Here is a 27,255-nt window from a genome sequence, read left to right on the forward strand (position 1 = left end):
GATATAAAAATGGCTGCAAGCATAAATTCATTCGTATTATATTTTGTGTTGTCTATGTCCCTGTCCACTTTTGAGATCTCCCTTCACTTCTTGTCCTGAAGATGCAACAGGAAGTGACACAAAATCTTTGCAGAGTAAGAATTGCCCCATCATTGGTGTCAGTGGGAGGAATAATGTCCCATCATTGGTGTTAGTGGGAGGAATAGTGCCCCATCATTGGTGTCAGTGGGGGAAATAGTGCCCCATCATTGGTGCCAGTGGGAAGAATAGTGCCCCATCATTAGTATCAGTGGGAGAAATAGTGTCCCATCATTGGTATCAGTGGGAGGAATAGTGTCCCATTATTGCTATCAGTGTGAGGAATAGTGCTCCATTATTGGTATCAGTGGGAGGAATAGTGTCCCATTATTGGAATCAGTGGGATGTATAGTGCCCCTTCATTGGTGTTAGTGGGAATAATAGTGCCCATCATTGGTCAGTGAAAGGAATATTGCTTCACCATTGGTATCAGTGGAAGGAATAGTGTCCCATCATTGGTGTCAGTGGGAGGAATATTGTCCCATCATTGGTGTCAGTGGGACGAATAGTGCCCCATCATTGGTGTCAGTGGGAGGAATAGTGTCCCATCATTGGTGTCAGTGGGCATGAATAGTGCCCCACCATTGGAATCAGGGGGAGGAATAGTGCCCCATCATTGGTGTCAGTCGGAGGAATAGTGCCCCATTATTGGTATCAGTGGGGGGAATAGTGCCCTATCATTGGTGTCCTAGGATGGAATAGAGAGCTCCCAGGGGCCAGATAAAGGTTAACAAAGAGCCCACAAGCTGCAGTTTGGAGACCAATGCAGTAGCATAATCCCTATGATCACCAGCTCCATCCAGTGGCCAAAATGCAGTGTAGTTTTCTGAAATCCCGCAATGAGAAAATATACCACATTTTGGCCACTAGATGGAGCTAACAATAATAGGGATTGCTCTAATAGAGAAATTACAGCCAAAATTCATGTAGCATGCACGAATGTGTTTGACATAAAACCAATGAATGTTTGAGAAATAGACAGCTAGCATATTTGACAATATTTTAATAAATATTTTATCCTATTGTAGAGTTACAGTATTGTATGCACTGGGTATACTAACACATAAGGCATTTGATGGTGATGAGCAACTAAATAGGTGAATATTACTGTACATTCAGAGGCCACATCTGCACAACTCATCAAAGTAATTCAAACTTACATTATATGAGACTGCTGCCCCCCTCTGCCCATTCCTGGGTAGTGAGAAGAAGGAAAATCAAGTCCCATGATGCTCTGGGGGGCCCAACACGTACACTAGTTCTAGTTACCCCAACCCTTGCCTGCTTGGGATAGGTAGAAACTACTGTATGTGCTGCAGCTAATTTTATTGGTGAGATGAGGATCACAGTCTCAGCAACAACATGCTGCCAATCATCATTTCCTGAAAGGAAGAAGTACTTACTGGCACACATATGGTCCATGTTTACTTTCTCTAACTGGGAAAACAAGAAAATATTAAAATTAAGTTATCTGCTGGAGTTCTTCATTAAAGGGTAACTCCGGGTATCCTATAAAAAGCACCACTTAATTACGTTATGGGTTAATTTTCAAGTTAAATAGACATACAGTATGTGAATGTGTTCTGGAACCCCCCACACTGCAGCTCTCAGACTAACTGGGGGAGGGTCAACACTAGGAGCCAATCAGAGCTCTATCTTCGTGCACAGTCAAAGGTTTGAACATGCTTTCGAAAGGAGAAGGGAAAAGTAAGGAAGTTATCAGTGGTCTGCCTCTCCTGCATTATCCAGGCTAGGGGCGGTTGTATTGTATTGCTTAACAGTAGAAAAGGAAAGTACGGTCAGCGACCTGGCTATGCTGGCTGAACGCAGTTACACGTCCTTTTCTTTGGTCCTATCTCTTGCATGCTTTGGTTGGTAGACTCCATTTTTGTTGAGGTCCAGACTTCTTTGTGAAGATATCCCAAAGACGATGGTGGACAGACGCTCCCTAAAATGGGGCATAACAATACACTCCATAAAGTCGTTCTTTCTGCCTGGGGAAACCAAAGCTCCTCACTCCCGGGTCGGGGAGACCACCACACCTCTCCCGAGGATCGGTGATGGGAAAGCGGACGCTACCATCCACCAACCAGCCTCCATCGCAGTGGTCCAAGCCAAAAAACCTCCATGCGGCGTATAAGTGGCCAACCTTGGCCATCTGGGCCTTGCGGGCCAGACAGGTGTCCAGGGCTTCTGTGTAGTTCATTGGGCCTTGGATGAAGAAAACTCGACCTGAAAAAAGGAAGCATACTAAATCATATAAGTAAAAAGGGTAGAACTCAGTTCTTCAAATTAAAAATGTAACAAAAATGTAAAAAAAAAGTTTTACAGCACATGTCGCACCCAAAAACCTGGTGCCACTCATGTAAAATACAATTTAAAGGATAACTATACTTCCCATCAAAAATGTATATTCACCTGTCCACTCACACAACCATTATCCCCAAACTACATTTTATTCAGAAGACATATACAGTAAAAATAGCCAACACTTGTCAGGAGTTCAAAGGGTCCCCCCTTCATTAGGGCTTAGTATTGATTAAGGAAGTATATTCTGGACAACAGAACTAAAATGTATCTTTGAGGAATAACTTTAAGTCCTTCAGTTGATCTTTGGGGGGGCCATAGCTTTGTATTAACTGGGTAATGAGCCCCGCCCTTGAGGAGCCATCTGGCATTACACAAGTCAAGGCCATCCATCTGTGCTGGCAATACGGAGGGAGTTTTAGATTTCACATATAAACTGGCCCCCTCAGGGTCATCTTCAATATTGATTGGACCCTGGGCAAACATTTTCTTGGGCCCTCCCGAATCCACTTATCAACTATTTGAGGGCAGTGCTGGCACAGGGGGCAGCTGCTTTGGGCCCTGCAGCAATGACTGGGCCCAGAGCAGCTGCCCATTTTGCCCTGTGTTGAAGATGGCCCTGGACCTGGGCCTGCTCCAGTCTCCAAGAAAAAAGTAAAGTGTTTTTATTGTGCTTGTCTTCTTATTAAAATGTATCCTGGACTGCGCATTTTGGCACTTTCCAATATGAACTTTTAAGCTGTATTTAAGATATCATCGGCTTTATGGGTCTTGCCTATAGAAAGCTGACTAAGGGAAGCTCCCATATAAAAAATTTTTTTTGGTTTCTATTAAGTGGTCAAGTGCCCCAAGGTTCTACTAATTTACTTTTTTTTTCAACAGAGCAGCTAATAATAGTCAGGTACACCTGGTAAACAAGGCATCTTGAGATTCCTCCATCAAATAAAAATTTAAAATATAATCAGCAGAGCAGCTACTAATAGACAGGTACTACAACCAGTCTTGAGATCCCTCATCTAATTAGGATTTCAAAATATACAATATTAATAAGATTAACTAACACTTCATATATGCCCAATTATTTTTGAATTATACTTTTTTACCCAGGCCATGATAAAGAAGGAAATGTATGAAAAAAACAAAACAAAACAAAAAAATAATTTAGGTTCCTATTAAGTGGTCACATACCCCACGGTCCTACTAATTTATGGGGTTTTTTTTTCAACAGAGCAGCTAATAATAGTCAAGTACACGTGGTAAACAAGGAGTCTTGATATTCCCTGTCTAATTAGAATTGAAACTATAATCAACAGCTAATAATGGTCAGGTACACCTGGTAAACAAGGAATCTTGAGATCCCCCATCTAACTAGAATTGAAACTATAATCAACAGAGCAGCTAATAATAGTCAGGTACACCTGGTAAACAAGGAGTCTTGAGATCCCCCATCTATTTAGAATGCAAAATATACAATATTAATAAGATTAAGGAAGATTTCATATTTGCCTAAATATTTTTTTAATTATACTTTTTCACCCAGGCCATAATAAAGAAAGAAATGTATTAAAAAAACAACAACACATCAACACACGAAAATCACTAAAAACTCCAAGGGGCCTGATGAAGAGCAAGCAGTTTAGGCTCATGATGAGCACTATCAACCTATATATATATTTATTAAAAAAAGCTATTTGTAGGATACTATGAAAGACCTAAGTGTGGATGACTTCTTTGGAATTTTTGTCCTAAAGGGTATACGTCTGTGGCCAGGGACTGTAAGCTCCTTTAGAGTTGGCACTGATGATTATGGTGGAAATGATAACAAGCAACTGTTGTTTTTATAATAATAATAATCATAGTACCATTTAGAGCTGATGTGAAGCAGAAGGCATCGAATTTGTCCTTCAGTTGATCTTTGGGGCCATAGCTTCGTATTCCAGGTGGAAAGTCCCCACCACACGGATGCCGTGGGACAATAACTGGGTAATGAACTCCGCCCTCGAGGAGCCATCCGGCATTGCACCAGTCAAGGCCATCTGTCCAAGCTGACAATAAGGAGGGAGATGGCATTGGGTATTTCTTGTTCAGGTTGGCTATGACATTACATCCCATAGGTGGACAATGTAGACTCACCTTGGTAAAGTTGGGCGTAAGTCGCCAGTCTTCCATCTTGTTCCTCACAAGCTTGTCGTGCTTCAATGTAATTAAAGTGATAGCGCCCTTCTCTGGACTGGTACGGAAACACTACTCCTAGAACATAGGAAAGACAGTTCAATTGACTTCATTTGACATCACGTACCTCCCATCTACTTTATTCACTTAGCCGCTTACAGACCATCAAACTGCCTGACACCCACTACGCAAGAAGGGACAGGAGGGCCCGGCTCATAGAGCTTACATTCTAAAGGGAGGGGGTGATGGTGCAAAAGGTCATAGATGCGGGGAATGATTTGAAGGGGGTGGCTCGAGGACAGTTGTTAGGTGGGTGTGGGATAGGCTTCCCTGAATAAGTGAGTTTTCAGGGATCTCCTAAAGGTGGACAGGTTAGCGGCTGATCACATATACCGTGGCAGGGAGTTCCATAGGATGGGAGAGGCCGTGGAGAAGTCCTGAAGGCGAGCATGAAAGGAAGTAACAAGGGAGCTAGAGATCAGGAGGTCCTGGGAGGAGCGGAGGGGACGATTAGGGTGATATCTGCAGATGAGGTTGGTGATGCATGTTGTGGTTAGCATTTTGAATTTTATATGGTGGGGGAGGGAAAGCCAGTGAAGGGATTAGCAGAGAGGGGCAGCAGTCACGGATTGGTTAGTGAGGTGAATTAGTCTAGCAGCAGCATTCATAATAGACTGAAGGGGGGGTAGCCTGTGTAAGGGTAGGCCATTAAGGAGAGAGTTGCAGTAGTCAAGGCGTGAAAAAATCAAGGCGTGAATAAGTTGCTTTGTGGTGTTATTAGTCAGGAAGGGTCAATTTGTGAAGATGTTGCAGAGGTTAACGCGGCAGGATTTAGCCAGTGATTGGATGTGGGGGCTGAAGGAGAGGTCAGAGTCAAGGATTACACCCAGCACCCTGGCATGTGTGGAGGGACCAATGGTTGTGCTGTTGATCTTAATGGTAAAATCATGGGGGGGGGGAGGGGAGAAGGAAATATAACAAGCTCAGTTTTAGAAAGATTGATTTTGAGAAAGTGGTGTGACATTCATACCGATATGTCATTCAGTAAGTTTGAGATCCGTGAGGAGATCGAGGGGGTGAGTTGAGGAGTGGAGAGATAGATTTGGGTGTCATCGGCGTAGAGGTGGTATGGGAAGCCATGGGAGGTTAGCAACTGACCCAGGGAAGAGGTATATATAAATGATGTAGGTACAGTATAAAAGGTGTCCTGTACGTTCTTACACAATATGGCGGCAGGTCCAAGCTGACGATCCACATAACCCTGGATTGGCCTTGGATTTGGTTGACCTTCAGCGGTCATTTCGCTATGGGGAGACCAAGCTCCTCCTTGATATGGGCCTTTAGATACCTTACCAATCTAATTTTGGTTTTGGAGAACTTTCACTCCATCATAATGACCTTGTTTGGTCTATATTAGGTCCACATGTGGTGGAGGCCAAATAAAGGTGATTACAACTTTGGGATGCAGCACACCCATAAGGGCTCATTTACACTTGCTTCGACTTTAACACACATTAAAGCGCCTACCACTTCAGTGTGCTTTTTTATGTGTTTTTGATGCTTCTGTGATGCTTTTTGAAGCTTTAATGAAGCTTGGCAAATGCCCTGTGTGTGTGTGTGTATGTGTTGATTTTCTATTTGTTTTAAAGGAGCCCAGCAGATCCCCAACTTATTAGTACCCTTGTTCAGCAGATCACCTTCTTAGTAGTGCCTCCAGCTTTGCTAATCCCCTGCTCATTAGTAACCCACATCTTAGTAGTAACCACCAGCTCTTCTGATCCCCCACTCAGTAGTACTCCCAGCTCTGCTGATCCCCCACTCAGTAGTACTCCCAGCTCTGCTTATCCCCCATTCAGTAGTACCCCCAGCTCTTCTGATCCCCCACTCAGTAGTACTCCCAGCTCTGCTTATCCCCCCATTCAGTAGTACCCCCAGCTCTTCTGATGCCCCACTCAGCATTACTCCCAGCCCCAATGATCCCCCACTTAGTAGTAACCCCCAGCTCTGCTGATCCTCTGGTTTTCTGATCCTCCCCTCTCTCTGGTCCCCACTCACCTCCCACTATATTGCTCCCATGCTGCGCACCACAAGTGACAGTGCTAGTTTCTCCTGCTCTGGTCCCCCAGCTCTGTCAATCCTCTGCCGCTCAGTCCTCTCTCTCCTCTCCCTGCTCACCTTCTGCGATATCGTTCCCATGTTGCACACCATGTGAGCCGTCTGCTAGTTCCTCCGTTCCAGTCCGGACACCACCTACCTTCCTGCTGCTCCAAGCGTGCAGCACGTTGCACACATGTGCAACCAGATGTGACGTCTGCACCAGACACTCCCAGAATATATACACATGACCCGGAAGTGACTGCTGATGACGTCTTCCTGGTTCACTTGTTGGTTTCCCATGCCTCCTGGGATATCTCATACCTGCAATTCCTCCAAAACACAGCAAAGCTAACACTGAATAAAAGCCCCTCAAAAGCTGTTGGTGCTGTAAGCGAGTGTTGTCATAGACTTCTATGGAGGCTTTAGAGACACTTTGAAGCACATGGCGTATTATTTCTGAAGCTAAGAAAACACACAGTGTGAACAGGACTGTAAGGTAACCATTTTATTTAGTGACAGGGGCTTTGGTTGGCACTCAGAGTGCTTTATAAAAAGTGTGCCCAATGCCACATTTTGAAGCACGGTGTAAATGATCCCTTAGGTTCTACATTACACCATTTTACAATATTTGCTGTACATCTGTACCTATTTACTCATTGACCAAAGTTTAGGACCTTTTTACAAGTTCATGTCAATGCTGGATTGCAAAGCTTGTGGATTTGTGGTTGAGGGACCTCAAAAGATTTGCCCATCAAGAGCCCTTTAAAGATGCTTGTCCACCTGGAACTGAAGATGTTGCAAAGCTTTTGAAGCCTTCTAAAGTTTCAGATTATCATTAGTAATTACCAAGCAAATCAACATGTTCCAGGCTAAACCAGGGTCATGAAAACTGGTTCGCTCTTCAATATCTAACTATATATGGCATCTCTGTGTTCCATGCTATTAGCCATTACATATAGACATTCAACCCAACACAGACACTTAATTAGAAACTTGCTCTAATACTGTATTAAATTACCTTCTAGCTGTAGGGACAACGTCAGGCTCTGGTCCTCCAGGCCGTTTACCAGCTCACACTTGTACCGACCCTCATCCTCCAGCGTTACATTGGTGATGATTAGAGAGGCATCAAGTCGGTGGCTTCTCCTCATTCTGGCCCGTCCCTTCAGCTTGTCGTAATTCTTGTGGTACTTGCCGTTGGTGATGATGATGAGGTTCTCCATGGGGTCTAAAGGGTTGATCTTGCTCCATTTCACCTTGTAGCTCCTGGGCCGAAGTCTCATGATACAAGGTAGAGTGACGTTGGCGCCTCTGGTGCTTTGAATCACATTGTGAATGGGATCCAGGAGGTAATGGGAGCCATGGCTGTGATCTGAAAAGGGGTAAAGAAGTTTGATTACATCTTAGTATGCAGCTGTAGGCTATGGCACTTGTGTCGTTTTCTTGGTTGTCCCCATTGCATATAGTGAACATTGGCTTCTAGAGCTGCATATGGGACATTGTAACCATGGCCCTGCCATTGGAGAGGCACTTTGGGAAGGCATCGGCTACATATACGAAGGTGAAAGGGTTTCTTGGGTTGGTTGTCCATGGAGTGGGAAAGTGTAACTGTATTCTCTGTCCAGGGTCTGTCCTAAGATCCTGGCATCGCCCAGCAAGGGATCCAGAAGTTCTCAGTTGCAAAATTCCTATGGCTTCCCCTTAAAGGGGAAGTTATGTGGTGCTGGCTTTTACTACCTACATGATGCTCAATGCTGACAAACAGCACAGGTAACCTCTAGTCTTCGTGTATAACCTATGCAACCCAAGGTGCCTCTCTACCGGCAGGGTTACCATGTCACCCAATGCGACTCCAGAAGCCAAGGTTGATTATTTACATTGGGGACATATTTTGGTAAAACAGGAGAACTACATTGCCATACCCACTGCTTACTGAAAATATCTAAATATCAGACTGAGTGCCCCAATATGCAAATTTTGATTTTCGGAAGACGAAGTTGGCCTACCACTCCCATCTGCCCTTTGCCACAAGTTTTGGTCTTGTTCTAATTAACTTACAGCAGCTCTAAAGTAAGATTGTGTTTCATGGAACCAAAGGGGCGGAACTGTGGGTAGGAGATTTGTATCCAAACATACAACCTTTGACCCTGTATGAATTACATTATGTTTAAAACAGGAATTTGGATAAGTGCCCATTTTATTTCACTCTTATCATGGGAATTTTTCCTGTGTCGGCAACTCATAACCCCCCCAATGTGTCAGACCTTGATTCCGGTCAGCGTTGCGATAGACAGCAGGATCTTCAATGGAGACGGAAGAGAACAACAAAAGCAGAAGAAGGACGATTCCTTTCATCTTTGGATAGAACAGCCTGTGATCTGTCTGGGAGACACAAGAAGGACTCAGTGAGTCCAGAAATTACCAATGACATAAGACTTTACACTGACTTTCCACAATGACTTCACACATGACATTTACCTCACCCATAGACACCAGCCATCTAGATATCCATCCAAAGAGCTTTACCAACAGATTTTATTAGTGTAGTATAATTGTCTATATTAATTATCCATCTACGGATCTATCTATCTATCTATCTATCTATCTATCTATCTATCTATCTATCTATCTATCTATCTATCTATCTATCTATCTATCTCTCTCTCTCTCTCTCTCTATCTATCTATCTATCTATCTATCTATCTATCTATCTATCTATCTATCTATCTATCTATCTATCTATCTATCTATCTATCTATCTATCTATCTATCTATCTATCTATCTAATCTATCAATTGCAAGGTAAATTCAACTTAATAAAGTCTTAAAGCATAGAATATGTTAGTATTGTAGAGCCTTTCTATCTATATCATGTCTGTCTGTCTATCTATCCATTATCTATCTATTTATCAATACAGGCGCTCCCCAGGTTACAAACAAGATAGGGTCTGTAGGTTTGTTCTTAAGTTGATTCTGTGAGTCGGAACAGGTAAATTTTTTTAAGTGTAGCTCCAGCCAAAAAACTATTTTTAAGCTTTTTGGATAACATAGGGAAGGGTTATCACCCCTGTAACATTTGTTTTGCTGTCTGTGCTCCTCTTCAGAAGATTTCACCTCACTTTCTGTCCCTATGACAATTGGATTTTGAAAATTTTGGGTTGTTGTGGAAACAAGGATTGGTGATAAAGCTTCAATGGAGACACCTTACAGGAGTGAATTTCCCTTCCTAGGGGGAGATTTCCTCTCACTTCCTGTTGTCTCCCTCCATTTGTAAGTAGGATGTTTGTAACTAGGGGACCACCTGTATATCTATCTATCCATTATAATCTGTTGGAGCTATATGAATCCTGTATAATGTTCATACTAATTTTATATCTATCGATTGAATGATCTATCTATCTGTTTATCCATCTATCTATCTAACAATATATCTAGCTAGCTATCTTTTAATATATCTATATATCCATTATCTATCTATCTATCTATCTATCTATCTATCTATCTATCTATCTATCTATCTATCTATCTATCTATCTATCTATCTTGTATATCAAAGCAAATTTCCCCATAAGAAATAATGGAAACTCAAATGATTCGTTCCACAACCATTTATTCATAGGTCTTTCAGTTTATAGTCCATACAAAAACATTATAGCAATGTGACCAGGTTGTGTAACCATAAAATGTCCATCCACAAATGGAAGCCTCCACAAGGGGATTAGAAGCAAAGTCCAGCAGGGGCTACAGAGTATAAAAGAGAAGAGAGGCGCCTCTGAGTGTAGCAATATGTTGCTAAATGTTGTACCTTCATTAAATGTTACCATATTGCTACACTTAGAGGCGCCTCTCTTCTCTTTTATACTCAGTTGTGACATGACGCTACTTGTATATCAAGACAAAATTTATTAACAAATGTTGCTTGTCTTGCAAAACACTCTTAAACCAAGGTTTTACTGTATATCCATTATCTATCTAGCTATCTATCTTTCTATCTATCGATCGCAAGGTAAATTCAACTTAATAAAGTCTTAAAGCATAGAATATATTAGTATTGTAGAGCCTTTCTATCTATATCATGTCTGTCTGTCTATCTATCCATTATCTATCTATTTATCAATACCGATATCAATTAAAGTCTTAAAGCATAGAATAATTGAAAAATGATACCGCATTGACTCTCAAAAATGGTATGCAGAGCAGCCAGCACAACAAAGGACAATTTGTGAACAATGAATCATAAAATAATATGGAGCGCTCAGATCTACGACCAAAATAATATTACAAATCTGAATGACCAAAACTAAAAAAACAAGTAAAGGGTTAATCAACCCTGCAGTAATAATATCACCAACGTGAAAATACAGAGTGCAGTAAGTGAATACAAAGCAACTCATGTGCTAGACATAAAGGTCCTGTGATAAAAGGAAACAAGAATCCATAAAATATTGTTGATGAAAGTGCAAAGATCAGCTGAATGATTCCACTGAAAACACATTGGAAAACCGGTGAAGATATATATTGCAATCAACCACCACCACCGACTGTGCAGAGGCTTACCAGAATGTATGGACTTAAAGGGGTACAGTGCCTTGCAAAATATGCACCCCCCTTGGCTTTTTACCTATTTTGTTACATTACAGCCTTTAGTTCAATGTTTTTTTAATCTGAATTATATGTGATGGATCAGAACACAATAGTCTAAGTTGGTGAAGTAAAATTAGAAAAATATATACATAAAACAATTTTTCAGAAATAAAAAAACTGATAATTGGCGTGTGCGTATGTATTCACCCCCTTTGTTATGAAGCCCATAAAAAGCTCTGGTGCAACCAATTACCTTCAGAAGTCACATAATTAGTGAAATGATGTCCACCTGTGTGCAATCTAAGTGTCACATGATCTGTCATTACATATACACACCTTTTTGAAAGGCCCCAGAGGCTGCAACATCTAAGCAAGAGGCACCACTAACCAAACATTGCCATGAAGACCAAGGAACTCTCCAAACAAGAAAGGGACAATGTTGTTGAGAAGTACAAGTCAGGGTTAGGTTATAAAAAAATCTCCAAATCTTTAATGATCCCTAGGAGCACCATCAAATCTATCATAACCAAATGGAAAGAACATGGCACAACAGCAAACCTGCCAAGAGACAGCCGCACACCAAAACTCACGGACCGGGCAAGGAGGGCATTAATCAGAGAGGCAGCACAGAGACCTAAGGTAACCCTGGAGGAGCTGCAGAGTTCCACAGCAGAGACTGGAGTATCTGTACATAGGACGACAATAAGCCGTACGCTCCATAGAGTTGGGCTTTATGGCAGAGTGGCCAGAAGAAAGCCTTTACTTTCAGCAAAAAACAGAATGGCACCTAGGGTCGAGTCTTGCTAACACCATTGCGCCAATTCTTATCGCCCTTGTGCATGCATTTATCGACAGATGAAAGGTGAGTGTATTTCTATTTTTATTCCATTTAAATAAATTCCTTTTTACCAACGATATGACACTATGTGGAACCTTTTCTTAATATTTGGTTACACCGTGGGAATGCTGAGATTCGTTGTGGTCCTCTCTCCACCTATGGAATATATTTCTGTACATCATATTGGGAATCCGTTGATGAGGAGTGTTCAGTCTTGATCCGGGCTAAAGATCGTAGATGTCACATCCCTGTGGATACGGTGTTCAACACCACAAGCCTTTATGATTTAAGAGGTGTATACCCCTTTAAGTCCATGCATTCCGGTAAGCCACAGTCGGTGGTGGTGGTTGATTGCAATATATATCTTCATCGGTTTTCCAATGTGTTTTCAGTGGAATCGTTCAGCTGATCTTTGCACTTTCTTCAAAAATATTTTATGGATTCTTGTTTCCTTTTATCACAGGACCTTTATGTCTAGCACATGATTCGCTTTGTATTCACTTACTGCACTCTGTATTTTTGCGTTGATGATATTATTACTGCAGGGTTGATTAACCCTTTACTTGTTTTATTTTTGGTCTTTCAGATTTGTAATATTATTTTGGCCGTAAGTTTGAGCGCTGCATATTATTTTATGATTTAAAGCATAGAATATGTTCGTATTGTAGAGCCTTTCTATCTATCTATCTTTCTATCTATCTATCTATCTATCTATCTATCTATCTATCTATCTATCTATCTATCTATCTATCTATCTATCTATCTATCTATCTATCTATCTATCCATTATGATGCATGGGTGATCTCACCTTCAGAGACGGATCCCAATTCCTGACCTCCACTTACATCGCCATGAAGCAGCGGTCACCCTCAAACCTCCATGACCATCTCCGCCATCACCCTGGCCTGGTCCTGTCAGCCGGCGGGAGGTGACACCTATTGCCCCCAGATAGCGAGGTCTAGTGCTCTGGGTGCCCTTCTGCCGCGAAGTCAGTAAACAGTTTGTGTGCCTGTCGGTCACTTCCCCTCTGAACTGACAAGAATGGCCGGGGACACAATGCGCCATTGTTCTGCGGCGGGGACGTCTTGTCAATGCCTTGTCTGTCTGATCCCGGCTGAAGCAGACGCAAAGCAATGGGAAGAAAATGTCAACATGTGGATGGAAGATCGAGACACCTCTGGGGATTCAGCTCTGGTCCAACTTTCTGTCCCACACCACCAGACGAAAACAAACCCGGTCTTCACAAAGCACTGTGACTCCCATTTTCTGAGGCTATAATTTATTGTAGGCACCTGCGAGATGTGCCCACCTACTTGGAACTGGCAACAATCGTGTCATTCCAACATACATAGGTCAGCAATTAGCTCCTATTATTCTTTGTTAAAGCCCATTTGAACTTTCAGTTTAAATCAATGAAATAGACCCCAGGTACATCAAAGCAAAAGTGTGTAAAGTCATTTTCGGACTAAAGCAGCCACAGTCTGAGTAGAAAAGCCTGACCCTTGCCAGCACAGGGCTAGAGCTCTGCAATCAGAACTTCTAATGCTGCTTGCTGATTGGAGAGGTCTAGCTCTGACTCAGCAGCTGGCTAGTCGGACCATTGCAGAGAGACCACTGCTTCCACACAGAGAGCAAGGGTCCTTGTTTGCAAGATGCTGGCAGTGGATAGGCTTTCATACTCAGGCTGTAGCTGCTTTCTGCAGAAAGACTTAATGCCCCAATCTGAAGGTTCAGTTGGGCTTTAATGTTCTGTTACCTTCAGACACCATCAGGAATCAATTTATGGTAGACTTTGAGTAACTAGGGGCAGATCCTCAAAGCAAGCGGTTCACTTTATTGCCCAATCCACCCCCATCCCTGCTTATATTCACCATCACTTTGTTCACCTGTAAAAGTAAGGAGAAGAAACCCTGTGTAAGCTTCATGTTAGTCTGGTTGGAGCTTACACAGGGCTCAGGACTCAGGCCCCGCCCCCCATGTACCAGCAATTGGGTGTGGTGATAGGCTGCTCCGGCAGCGCTGTCTAATAGGAGGAAAGGTTCACACGCTCCCCCATATCTGGAAATACTGGGAACTACCCCCAATGCAATAAATGGGAGTTGAGTATAAGCAGCTTGGGGGGTGGGATCAGGCAAACAAAAGTACCCCTTGCTCTGTCATTCATTTGTAAACCACAGGTTCATTATAAAAGGAAACTATGGTGATTTGTTTTCAATTCTATTTTGTTTTTGTTTTTCACATATATAAATAAATGAATATTATTTTTTTAAATACTTGTACAATTTATTTATTTAATAAAGTATTGATTCAATAGAGGGTACGTCGGTGACATTCTATTTGTAAAATATCCAAAAAGCCCATCACTACCACTATTCTTTTGGGCCATATCTGACAACTGACTAACAAAAAGGACAAATGTAAGGACCGAACATGTAGGCTGCCGCCTTCTGAAATCTGGCTGACCTCTGATGCTCGGAATCAGGTATTCCACCTGATTACTGCAGCAGAACAGTGTGAACTGGCCTGGCCTTGCCCATTACTGCAGCAGGACAGTGTGAGCTTGCCCACCCATTACCACAGCAAAAAATTGCAAACCGTCCCCGGCCATTACCGCAGCAGAACAATGTAAACCGGCCCCTCCCACTACCGCACCGGAACAATGTAAACCGGCCCCGCCCATTACCATAGCAGAACACTGTGTACTGGCCCCTCCCATTACCAAAGCAGAACAGTGTGAGCCGTCCCCTTTCACAATTCTTTTGGAGAGGTCAGAGGGGAGAATGGTATTCCTCATACTGACCTTTTCTTGGGGCAACTTCCCTAAATAAGAGCCATCAGGAAGCAATCGGGACATTATAGAGCCCCCTGCTTGCTGCAAATAGCCTTGCCAATAACCATAGCAGAACAGTCCAAACCGGCTCCTCCCATTACCACAGCAGAACAATGTGAACTGGCTCTGCACATTACCACAACAGAACAGTGTGAACCGGCCCACCCATTACCGCAGCAGAACAATGTTAACCGGCTCCACCCATTACTGCAGCAGAACAATGTGAATCGGCCTTGCCTACAACCACAACAAATACAGTGTGAACTGGCCCCACCCATTACTGCAGCAGAACAGTGTGAACCGGCCCACCCATTACCGCAGCAAAGCAGTGTGAACTGGCACCACCCATTACCGTAGCAGAACAATGTGAACCGGCCCGCCCATTACCACAGCAGAACAATGTGAACTGGCCCCGCCCATTACCGAAGCAGAACAATTTAAACCAGCCTTGCCTATACCAACAACAAATACAGTGTGAACCGGCCCCACCCATTATCACAGCAGAACAGTGTGAACCGCCCCTCCCATTACCGCAGCAGAACAATGTGAACCAGCCTTGCCTATAACCACAACAAATACGTTGTGGACTGGCCCTGACCATTACCGCAGCAGAACAGTGTGAACCGGCCCACCCATTACCGCAACAAAGCAGTGTGAACTGGCGCCGCCCATTACCGCAGCAGAACAATGTGAACCGGCCTGCCCATTACAACAGCAGAACAATGTGAACTGGCCCCGCCCATTACCGAAGCAGAACAATTTAAACCAGCCTTGCCTATACCAACAACAAATACAGTGTGAACCGGCCCCACCCATTATCACAGCAGAACAGTGTGAACCGCCCCTCCCATTACCGCAGCAGAACAATGTGAACCAGCCTTGCCTATAACCACAACAAATACGTTGTGGACTGGCCCTGACCATTACCGCAGCAGAACAGTGTGAACCGGCCCACCCATTACCGCAACAAAGCAGTGTGAACTGGCGCCGCCCATTACCGCAGCAGAACAATGTGAACCGGCCTGCCCATTACAACAGCAGAACAATGTGAACTGGCCCCGCCCATTACCACAGCAGAACACTGGGAACCGGCCCTGCCCATTACCGCAGCAGAACAGCAGTGCGTACCGTACCCGACCATTACCGCAGCAGAAGAGTCTGAATCGACCCCGCCCATTACCACAGCAGAACAGTGTGGATTGGCCACGACCATTACCGCAGAAGAACAGTGTGAATCGACCCTGCCGATTCTAAATTTGCCCCACCCATTACCACAGCAGAACAATGTGAACTGGCCCTGCCCATTACCGCAGTAGAACAGTGTGAACCATCCCGTTACCCATTTCTTCTGGAAAAGTCAGAGGGAAGAATATTATTCCTCTGAGTCGGTCTGACCTTTTCTAAGGGCAACACTCCTAAATAAGAGCCATCAGCAGAACAACAGTGTGAACCGGCCCCACCCATTACGCAGCAGAACAGTGTGAATCGGCCCTGCCCATTACTGAAGCAGAACAGTGTGAATCGGCCCCGCCTATTACCGCAGCAGAACAGTGTGATCCTTCTCCTTTCCCATTTCTTCAGGAAAAATCAGAGGGGGAATGTTATTTTTCATTGGGCAATATCCCTAAATAAGAGCCATCAGAAAGCAATTGGCTGACTATAGCTCCCCCTGCTTGCTGCAAATGGCCTTGCCTATAACCCCAGCAGAACAGTGTAAACCACCCCCATCCATTACCGCAGCAGAACAACAGTGTGAACCGGCCCCGCCCATTGCCACAGCAGAACAGTGTGAATTGGTTCTGCCCAGTGTAAATCGAGCCCACCCATTACCGCAGCAGAACAGTGTGAATCAGCCCTGTCTATTACCACAGTGGAACAGTGTGAACGTCTCCTTTCCCATTTCTTCTAGAAAAGTCAGAGGGGAGAATGTTATTCCTCTGAGTCATTCTGACCTTCTTGGGGCAACATCCCTGAATAAGAGCCATCAGGGAGCAATCGGCTGACTATAGCTCCCCCTGCTTGCTAGAGATGGTAAGTGAAATAGGTACAGTGTATTAAATATTTCATTTTTACTTGATTAAATAAATGCAAATGATTAGAATAATTGAAATAAAAATACATTTATTATATAATAAATATAACAATTTAAAATATTTTTAATTTTATCCTGATGTAGAACAATTGCACACACACACACACATATATATATATATATATATATATATATATATATATATATATATATATATATATATATACATTCCCTTTAAAGAAGAGCTCCAATCAGATTGGTTGTCACTAGTTGCCTGCCCCACCTACACCCGAAATGTCCGAAATGTCAGTTTAGGGTGAACCAGCCATCCACACCTAACTGTGAAAGCATTGTGTGTTCTAGCGATGTGCATTATAACAAATGTGTATTTTTTTTCTTATTAATAGATAGAGCAAAGCATTTAGGCTTTTTTTTTTTTTTTTGCAGACTTAGTATTTTTCCTCCTCAAATAATGTTTGCATTCAGCTGTTCTCACAAACACGCTGATAGACACAGCTGACTCATTCTGCTGCATTACAGACACATTGCTGAAATTTGCAAATGCCACAAGCTCGGTCATGCTGCAAGATACCTTAAAGAGGAACTCCAGGCCAAAAAGGCTGCACAGTTGAAATAAAGATAGGAGAGATGCTTTACCTGCCAGAGGTTTTGCAGTTCTGTCCAGCCAGCCTTGTGATCCAGGCACCTCTGCCTCACTGCAGCTTCCTCTATCAGCCCTCAGTGTTCATCCCCTCATTGGACATTTATTGAGCATGCTCACACTGCTGAGGACCTACCTGTGCTCTCCTCCTCCAAGCTGCCTACACCTCTCCACACTGGCAGAACTATGTGATGCAGAAGATTAGAACTTTGACGGCCACCCACTCTTAAAGAAAACCTGTGCTAAGGCTTTCAAAGCCCAAACTAATATGGAAAATGAACAGCAGGCCACTTTTTTCTTAATGGCCCTGCAAGATCCGTTGTTAAACCCCTATGAAAATTCAATGCAGATGCTGACTTTCTGAAAGTCAGTGTTTGCATAGGGCTACGCAGGTTCCCTAAGTGGCAGCGATTGGTCCTTTGGGCATCAAATTATGTATTGCAGAAGGAAACGGGTGTGACTAGTTTATGTATTCCCACAGCACTGAGTTGCATGATTCACAGTGAAGTGTACCTGTATTTGGGTATACAATTGCCATGTCTACACTGCTCAAACAGCTTTTTTGGTTGTTGCTTGGAATGCAGAAACAGAATGACTGCACAGGAAGTGAGGGGAAATCTCCAATATGGTGACACAGACAGTAAAAATCCTCATGGAGGTTCTCCTCCTTCTCAACATGTTTTTATGGTTGTACGTGTCTCTGTTGGAGGAAGAACCCCCTTTTTTTTCTCAATTACTGTTTTGCTGATACCCATCAAGGTTCTTTTTCAGTTGGACAGCTGTCTGTAGGGTGTCCCTATCCTAAGTGTTGCTAGGCTGTTGCCAGCTGGAGCTCTAAATGTTATTGTTGTCGTGGTTGGTTGGGTTTTCCTAAAGCCCAGGACATTATTTGCTTCTGCCTGCTACTGTTGAGTGTTCTCCAGTAAACATGAGCTGAAGCCAGGTATGTTCAGGGCTTCCACTACCACCAGGCCAAGGTTATGGGAAAGAGGCCCTTGTTCTCCTCAGCATGGGGACAAGGTGCTTTGCCAGGGAGGTACCCCCTTGCAAAGTACCTCCCATGTTGAGGGCGTATGACCTGGTATGGTTCAGGAGCAACGGTGGGCACATACTCGCCCCATCCTTTCCCGTCCAGCCAGGCTGCATGCTTGGATCAGGGTTTGGTATGAATATTGGGAGTGACCCCACCATTTTTTTTTTTTATTTACAAATCCTTACACTAGAGGCTTCCTAACAACCAGCCAGAAGGGAAGCTATCTCAATTAGCAATTGTTGTAATACCATTGCTAAAAGTATCACTTTCCACTGTCACTGGAGATTCAGTTCGGCAGAACACCAATTTAGTTTGGCCGTTTGCTGAACTTCCGAATCAGCAGAATTTGAACACAGAGCCAGCAACTGTTCATCACTATTCTCCAGTAGGTACAGCAAGAAGATACAATGTTATCAATATTTATTTTACCCGGGCCAAGAACTGAGGGGTAATGCCTTTGATGTGAGATGGGGAGGTTGAAACATTTTTGGAAAAACCTTCTAGAAGGGCTTTGCCAGGGGAGAATGTGTATGTGTGTGAGGGATCCAGCCATAGCCTCCCAGGCCTACTCCAAAGCCAAAGGCTCAAAGAATGTAAGTTGGCCTATGCCAGGGTCTGAGAAAACAGGAATATGTCTACAAAGGGGGAGGACATTCAGCAGAGCTCTGCTCAGTTAATTGCCAGTCTCGAATTAAAGGTCCACTTCTACTTCTACTGTGAGAGGGGCCAAAGATATTTCAAGGTAGCTGTCCATCTTGTCTACCCATCTGGTCTACCCAGTTTTACGTCTGTGGCATAGGCAAAGATTTGTAGGAAGGAACTTTTGTTGCTATTTTTTGGTATGCTTTACCCCATCCTTCTCTCCCATTGACACTGAAGCTATAATACTTTGAAGAAGAAGGTGAATGGAATGAATATCTGGCTTTTGGTTGCTGCTTGTGTATCGTGAGTGTTTTGGGGCAGCTGTAGGCCAAATCAAAGATGGAAAGGCTAGGAAGGCCCATAAATTCTAGCAACTGCAATGGAGTCAGGACACTTTTCCTTATTATCTTTTCGGTATGAATGTGTTCAGTAGGGTTGAGGTCAGGGCTCTATGGAGTCCACTTGAGTTCCTCCACACCAAACTCATCAAGACATGTCTTCATGGAGTTGGCCACCATTTATAAGGTCAGGTACTGATGTTGGATAAGAAGACTTGGCGCTCAATCTGTATTCAATTCATCCCAAAGGTGTTCAGTAGAGTTGAAGTCAGAGCCACTTGAGTTCCTCCATAACATCTGGTCAAACCATGTCCTTATGGAGCTGACTTTATGCACAAGTGCACAGACATACTTTTATTTCACGCTGGCCGATCACTGAGAGGTTTTGTGCATTTGATGTGAAATGGGGAAGGAGATACGTTTTTGGGGGACCTTCTAGTGGGGCTTTGCCTGGGGAGAATGTCAGGGAGCACATTCAGAAAAGTTCTGCTCAATCCATTGCTCGTCTCAGCCAAAGGTCCACTACTAGTTTGTGAGACAGGCTGAAGATATTTCAAGGTAGCTTCTGGTCTTCTTAGTTATGTGCCTGTGGCATAAGCAAAGATTTGAGGGGAGGGACTTTTGTCTCTGGTTTTGGGTACCCCTATCATTCTCTCCATTGAACACTGAAGCAATAAAAGTTTGAAAAAGAAGGTGGATGAAATGGACATCTGATTTTTGGTTGCCGCTGTTGGATCATGAGTGTCTTGGGGCAACTGTGGGCCAGACCACCAGTGGAAAGGCTAGGAGGACGCCTAAAGTCTAGCAGCTCCCAAGTGCTAAGAAAAAACACGGATTGAGGACACTTTTCCTCATTTCCTTTTCTGAATGAATCCTGTAAAATAGGCAGAAAGTAGAGAGCATCGACCTCACTGCCTGTTGTGAACTGAGAAGACCAGAGGCTACCTTGAAATATCTTCAGCCCCTCTCACAGACTAGTAGTGGACCTTTGGCCGAGACCAGCATTGGACTGAGCAGAACTCTTCTAAATGTGCTCCCCCACATTATCCCCAGGCAAAGCCCCTCTAGAAAGAAAAAGAGAAAAAAAGAGAGCGCACCAGCCTAGTGCATTATCCTTGGCATGTTTATTAAGTTAAAAACAAGATAAAAACTACTCACAAAAGTCGTAGGTAAAATTGCATATCGAACGCACAGAGGCAATAGTTCCAGTGGTAGGCAGCCGTCCAGGTCCCAGGGGGGAGGCACACGGACCGCCGCTGGCTTACGCGTTTCGAAGGTTTAACCTTCTTCCTCAGAGCCTTCTGAGGACTTTTGTGAGTAGTTTTTATCTTGTTTTTAACTTAATAAACATGCCAAGGATAATGCACTAGGCTGGTGCGCTCTCTTTTTTTCTCTTTTTCTTTCAACACTAGGACAATCCCATCCTTTGAGAGCAGCAAAGCCGAAATTCATAGTCCTCCTTGAACTTTTTTAGCCAACACACCAGTGCGCAAGAGTACTTTTTTTCGTTTTCTTATACAAAGCCCCTCTAGAATGTCTCCCCAAAAATGTATCTCCTTTCCCATCTCACATTAAAGGCATAAACCCCTCAGTAATTTGCCAGGGTGAATTAAAAGTATGACTGTACACCTGTGCACAAAGCTAGCTCCATAAGGATATGGCTTGACCAGATGTTGTGGAGGAAATCAAGTGGCCCTAACCTCAACCCTACTGAACAACTTTGGGATGAATTGAACACAGATTGAGTGCTAGGTCTTCTCATCCAACAACAGTACCTAACCTTATAAATTGTGGATTGTGAGTGTTTTGAGGCAGCTGTAGGCCAGATCACCAATAGAAAGGCTAGGAGGGCACCTAAGTTCTAGCAGCTCCCGAGTGCTACAAAAAATATGGATTGAGGACACTTTTACGCATTACCTTTTTTGTATGAATCCTGTGAAATAAGCAGAAAGTAGAGAGAATTGACCTCACTGTCTGTTGTGTTTGACATCTATCAATAAGTTATAAACACCCTTATTGTACTTAAACAGGGGCGTAACTACCACCATAGCGACCCATGCGGGCGCTATTGGGCCCGCAGCCGAGTGGGGCCCAGTGAGGATAAGAGCACCGCCGGCACAGTCTCCCAGCCAGGGGAAGAGAGAGGAAAAGAAGAGGCGAGCTGTCCGTATCAGCAGAGAGCTGAATTGCCCGATGTAATAGCTTTCATTAGAACTTCCAGTGTTCCCGGGGCTCACGTCACATAGCTCCACCTTTTGACCCGGTGCCTTAGATAGACAGAACGCCGATCCAATGCGGGACATGTGACGTCATCAAAGGCATTGGGCCAAGAGGTGGGGCTATGTGACGATGAGCCCCGGGAAGACAGGAAATTCAAATGAAAGCTATTACAGCGGGCAATCCCGCTCTCTGCTGATCCGGGTGGCTTGCCTCTTCCTCTGCATAAGTGGGGCTGTATGTGGCACAGGCAGACCAGGCTGTATGGGGCACAGGTCACACTGTATTGGGCACAGGTCACGCTGTATGGGGCACAGGTCACACTATATTGGGCACAGGTCACGCTGTATTGGGCACAGGTTACGCTGCTTTGGGCACAGGTCACGCTGTATGTGGCACAGGTCACGCTGCATTGACATTAGGGCAGGGGGGGGGCTGTTTGCAGGGGGGCCCCATACAATATTTTGCTATGGGGCCCTGCTATTTCTAGTTACGCCCCTGTACTTAAAGCTAAGAAACCATTTTGTCTGAAGTATGCCTTTTAAGCATTCACCTAGCATTTTGTTTCCAAACATCTGGCCCTCTGCCCGGCCTTCTAATCCTGTAAGTGTGCGGATAAGTATGAGCAAATATTATATACATACATGATGATAATGATAATAATAATTCATTAAAGAGGCGAGCTGCCAAGCCTGCTATGATGTTCTGAAAGAGAAGAAAAGATGGCACAGAGCCGCAGATAAACCGGTAAACCCAGTTTCTCTCTATGCAGGTCAGGATGCCGACAGATGTGGCAATCACCAATCGTGCCAGAACTCATGGTGAGCTGGCAGTGAACATTTAAACATGCACTTTACAGATCTGCCACCAGGTGGTGATCATTCTCCAAAAAGCCAACAACGCAATAGGCTGTCCCTTCATATCTAATACCAAGACAGCACAGGAAAGAACAGTGCATTTCAAGCCTTGAAACCTTAGTTTCTATTATATGTTCAAATATTTGTCCAACATAGGTTGGACTTGATGGACTTGTGTCTTTTTTCAACCTCACCTACTATGTAACTATGTAACTATATGTGGGCATCTGACCCTCACACTTATATGAAGCTTGTTGGACATACCATTCCAAAACCATGGGAAAACTCAAAAAGACTCATTAATGGGGTTTCAGTTCATCCCAACAGTAATCAGTAAGGTTGAGGTCAGGGCTGTTTGCAGGACACGAGTTCCTCTGCACCAAACTGATCAAACCATGTCTTTATGGAACTGGCCACCATTTATGAGGTCAGCTACTGATTTGGTTTGCAATCTGTGTTCCAGTTTATCCCAACTATGTTCGGTAGAGTTGAGGTCAGGGATCTGTGCAGGACAGTTGAGTTCCCCCACACCAAACTGGTCAAACCATGTCTTTATAGAGCTGGCCACCATTTATGAGGTCAGCTACTGGTGTTGGATGAGTAGACTTGGCTTGCAATCTGTGTTCCAATTAATTCCAGCTGTGTTCAGTAGAGCTGAGGTCAGGGATCTGTGCAGGATACTTGAGTTCCTCCACACCAAACTGGTCAAATAATTGTCCTTATGGAGCTGGCTTTTTGCACAGGAACACAGTCATACTGGAATGCAAAAGGGTCTGCCCATCTCCAAACTGATGTCACAAGGTTGGAAGCAGTGGCGACTGGTGCTCAAAATTTTTGGGGGGATGCAAGCAAACTGAAAAATTCTGAAAAAAAATCAGTTGCAGCCTCACTGTGCCCATCATATGCAGTCACTGTGCCCCATAAAATGCAGCCACTGTGCCATCAATTGCAGCCTCTGTGTCCATCATATGCAGCCTGCGCCCATCATATGCAGCCTCTGTGCCCATCTTATGCAGCCTGTGCCCGTAATATGCAGCCTGTGCCCATCATATGCAGCCTGTGCCCATCATATGCAGCCTGTGCCCATCTTATGCAGCCTGTGCCCAACATATGCAGCCTCTGTGCCCATCATATGCAGCCTGTGCCCATCTTATGCAGCCTCTGTGCCCATCATATGCAGCCTCTGTGCCCATCATATGCAGCCTGTGCCCATCATATGCAGCTTCTGTGCCCATCATATGCAGCCTCTGGGCCCATCATATGCAGCCTCTGTGCCCATCATATGCAGCCTGTGCCCATCTTATGCAGCCTCTGTGCCCATCATATGCAGCCTCTGTGCCAATAATATGCAACCTCTGTGCATATCATATGCAGCCTGTGCCCATCATATGCAGCTTCTGTGCCCATCATATGCAGCCTCTGGTCCCATCATATACAGCCCCCTTGCCAATCATATTCAGCCTGTGCCCATCATACAGCTTCTGTGCCCATAATATGCAGCCTGTGCCATAATTTGCAGCTTCTGTGCCCATCATATCCAGCATGTGCCCGTCATATGCAGCCTATGCCCATCATATGCAGCCTCTGTGCCCATCTTATGCAGTCTGTGCCCGTGATATGCAGCCTGTGCCCATCATATGCAGCTTCTGCCCATCATATGCAGCCTGTGCCCATCATATGCAGCCTGTGCCCAACATATGCAGCCTCTGTGCCCATCATATGCAGCCTGTGCCCATCTTATGCAGCCTCTGTGCCCATCATATGCAGCCTCTGTGCCCATCATATGCAGCCTCTGGGCCTATCATATGCAGCCTCTGTGCCCATCATATGCAGCCTGTGCCCATCATATGCAGCCTGTGCCCATCATATACAGCCTCCGTGCCCATCATATTCAGCCTGTGCCCATCATACAGCTTCTGTGTCCATAATATGCAGCCTGTGCCCATAATTTGCAGCTTCTGTTGCCATCATATCCAGCATGTGCCCATCATATCCAGCCTGTGCCTGTCATATGCAGCTTCTGCCCATCATATGCAGCCTGTGCCCAACATATGCAGCCACTGTGACCCCCCGACGGCGACGGCTCCTGCATCTCGTGCGTCTCCTCCTCCTATCCGAGGTGTTGGGTCCCCTCCTCCTGTGTCAGCGACGGCGGCAGAGGAGTCCGATCCTCCAGCTTCCTCCCCTGTGTGTCTCTTCCGCCGAAGTGCCCGGCACTTTGGCCAATCAGGTCTCACTGACCTGCCTCCTGATTGGCGGGGAGGCACTGTGGTGTAAAAATAGTGAAAATTAATTCGCTATGGTCACACTCTCTGCGCCCCGAGCCCACCCTTTTTTGAAGCCTATTAGAGCCTCTGGCTCTAATCAGGTGCTTCAAAAAAAACCCCGCCCCCGCCCAGGCTGCCATAGTCCATGCATCCTGAAAGGGGCCGGGCGCATGGATTGGGAGGTGGTGGCAGGGATTAGGGGGGCGGCGCCCGTGCGCCCACAATGCACGAGCCCCCCCTGTTTGGAAGGGTACTGTTGTCTAAGCAGTCTTTTTATATTGTAGCATGAGTAACCTTCACACCTGAAGCCAGTTATTTCGGGGGAAACAGGGGGGTCTAATCCTATGAGCATATGGCCAGGTGTCTAGAAACCTTTGGCAATATATTATCAAAGCTGAACTCCAGAAAAATGGAAAAAACTATTCTTTCAGCGGGACTTCCCCCTATATAGGCTAAATGCTGGGTTTCGCCAAGGGTAACAGCAAAAAGGACACTTACTTACCGTATCTCTCACTCCCGCAGTCTCCTCCTTTCATGCAGCTGGTCCCTTCTTTCCGGGGCTCCATCTGGCAGATTCAGCAATGAGGTCATCATATACAATGAAAGACCATTAGTCTTGCAGTGTAAGTGAGGACACCAAGGGCCAACCCACAACCCAGAGTGTCAGCTGGAAGTGAAGAATATGGGCAAGAGATAAGGTAAGTAAAACTGCTTTTTAATGCTTCCCTGTGCAAAAATGAAGGAAGAGCCCCACTAAAGTGTAGTTCTTTCATGTCCCTGCAGTTAATATCCACCAAATGCCATGTGCATACAAACTGGCCAGATAAATAATACAGCATAATACGGCAAAAGTCTTTCATTCTCCAAATCACAAAAACACTAAAGTTGGGTTTCAGTTGGTTTCTATCGACGTAGAAACACCTGCTATGTGTTTACATTAAACATCTGGCAAGCTGCCAAGTTTCAACTCTCCAAAGAAAGTAAAGAGGAGATAGGATTTCATTGCCACTGTTGTGAATTTTGAGGATGAATTTCTTCACAATGCCTATACCTACACAGGTGAATGTATCAGCCCTCACTCTTCTTGGAAGGCTTACCACAAGATTTTGCAGAGTGTCAGGGGGAATTTTGGACCAATCTGCCAAAAGAACATTTGTGAGGTCAGGTACTGGTGTTGGAGAAGAACACCTGACTCATAAATGGGGTTCCAAGTCATCACAAAGGTGTTCAGAAAGGTTGAGGCCAAAAGAGCATTTGTGAGGTCAGGTACTGATGTTGGAGAAGAACACCTGCCTAATAAATGGGGTTCCAAGTCATCACAAAGGTGTTCAGAAGGGTTGAGGTTAAGACTCTGTGCAGAACACTTGAGTTCCTCCGCACCAAACTGTCTTATTGGAGCTGGCCACCATTTATAAGGTCAGCTACTGATGTTGAATGAGAAGACCTGGCTTGCAATCTGTGCTCTTATTTATCCCAAAGGTGTTCAGTAGGGTTGAGATCAGAGCTCTGTGCAGGCTTCTTGAGTTCCTCCACCACTTTAGACGTCTGGCAGGCTGCCAAGTTTCAGCTCTCCATAGAAAGTAAAAAGGGTGGGTATAAGATTTAATTGCCACTGGTGTGAACTTTGAAGATTAATTTCTTCACAATGCCTATAGCTACAGGGGTGAATGAGAGCGGTTTAAAAAAGACTAGGCGGGATGGTGACACTCCCCCTCCTCATCCAATCAGAGAATGATTTACATTCATTGAAAAAATGCAACGCATTTTCTGAATGGCGCATGTGCCCAATGGTCAAGCTCCTGGGTTCAGAATGCAGCAGGGCATCTTCTCGACATGGGACCCAGAAGCTAGTGAGACCACTGTAGTAGTGGTGCCTGCTACTGTGGTTTCCAGCTTCTAAACAGGTCCCACAGGTATGGTATATGCATAGTTATAGTATATTCGTCCAAGCTGGACCAATACAAAAGTATGTAATAATATCCATGTGTGGAATTCCTTGAAGTGCTTTTATTGCTTGTTCAGAATATACAAATATTTTAGTGTGCATAGTCTGAGCACCACTTCATTTTATAGTAATCGCAAAACACAGGTTTAAATTTGGCATGCAGAAAGGAATCTTTACTGTAAGAGCTGTGTAAATGTGGCACAGTTTTCCCCAGGAACTGATTCTAGTTGACTCAAAAACAAGCAGCTGGGTGTGTTTCTGCGTACACAAAATATAACCCGCTATTAATATTTATAAGAATATTGATACAGGGAGTATACAATTGCCTTAGGGGATCCAAAAGGAGTTTGGAGCAA

General features: G+C 44.4%; 1 protein-coding gene across 6 annotated transcripts; it reads right to left on the reverse strand.

Moving 5' to 3' along the window:
• Window positions 1–1,104: 1,104 nt before the first annotated feature.
• HAPLN2 (hyaluronan and proteoglycan link protein 2) lies at window positions 1,105–17,803 on the reverse strand. 6 transcript variants are annotated; one of them, XM_073610143.1, is made up of 6 exons: window positions 12,923–13,173; window positions 8,919–9,032; window positions 7,673–8,026; window positions 4,519–4,635; window positions 4,248–4,430; window positions 1,105–2,310 (listed from the first exon to the last, which is right to left on the reverse strand). In XM_073610143.1, exons 1-6 carry the CDS (start codon window positions 13,140–13,142, stop codon window positions 2,027–2,029), a joined length of 1,272 nt encoding a protein of 423 aa, XP_073466244.1. In that variant the 5' UTR covers window positions 13,143–13,173; the 3' UTR covers window positions 1,105–2,026. The 6 variants fall into 6 exon arrangements, with proteins under 6 accessions (XP_073466244.1, XP_073466250.1, XP_073466248.1 ...); XM_073610149.1 differs by lacking the exon at window positions 12,923–13,173 and adding an exon at window positions 17,737–17,803 and having other exon boundaries at window positions 1,106–2,310; window positions 8,919–9,036; XM_073610147.1 differs by lacking the exon at window positions 12,923–13,173 and adding an exon at window positions 17,597–17,720 and having other exon boundaries at window positions 1,106–2,310; window positions 8,919–9,036.
• Between the last annotated feature and the right edge of the window lie 9,452 nt (window positions 17,804–27,255).

Source organism: Aquarana catesbeiana, linkage group LG13 (assembly GCF_042186555.1).
Source record: "Aquarana catesbeiana isolate 2022-GZ linkage group LG13, ASM4218655v1, whole genome shotgun sequence".
Classification (NCBI taxonomy): Eukaryota; Metazoa; Chordata; class Amphibia; order Anura; family Ranidae; genus Aquarana; species Aquarana catesbeiana.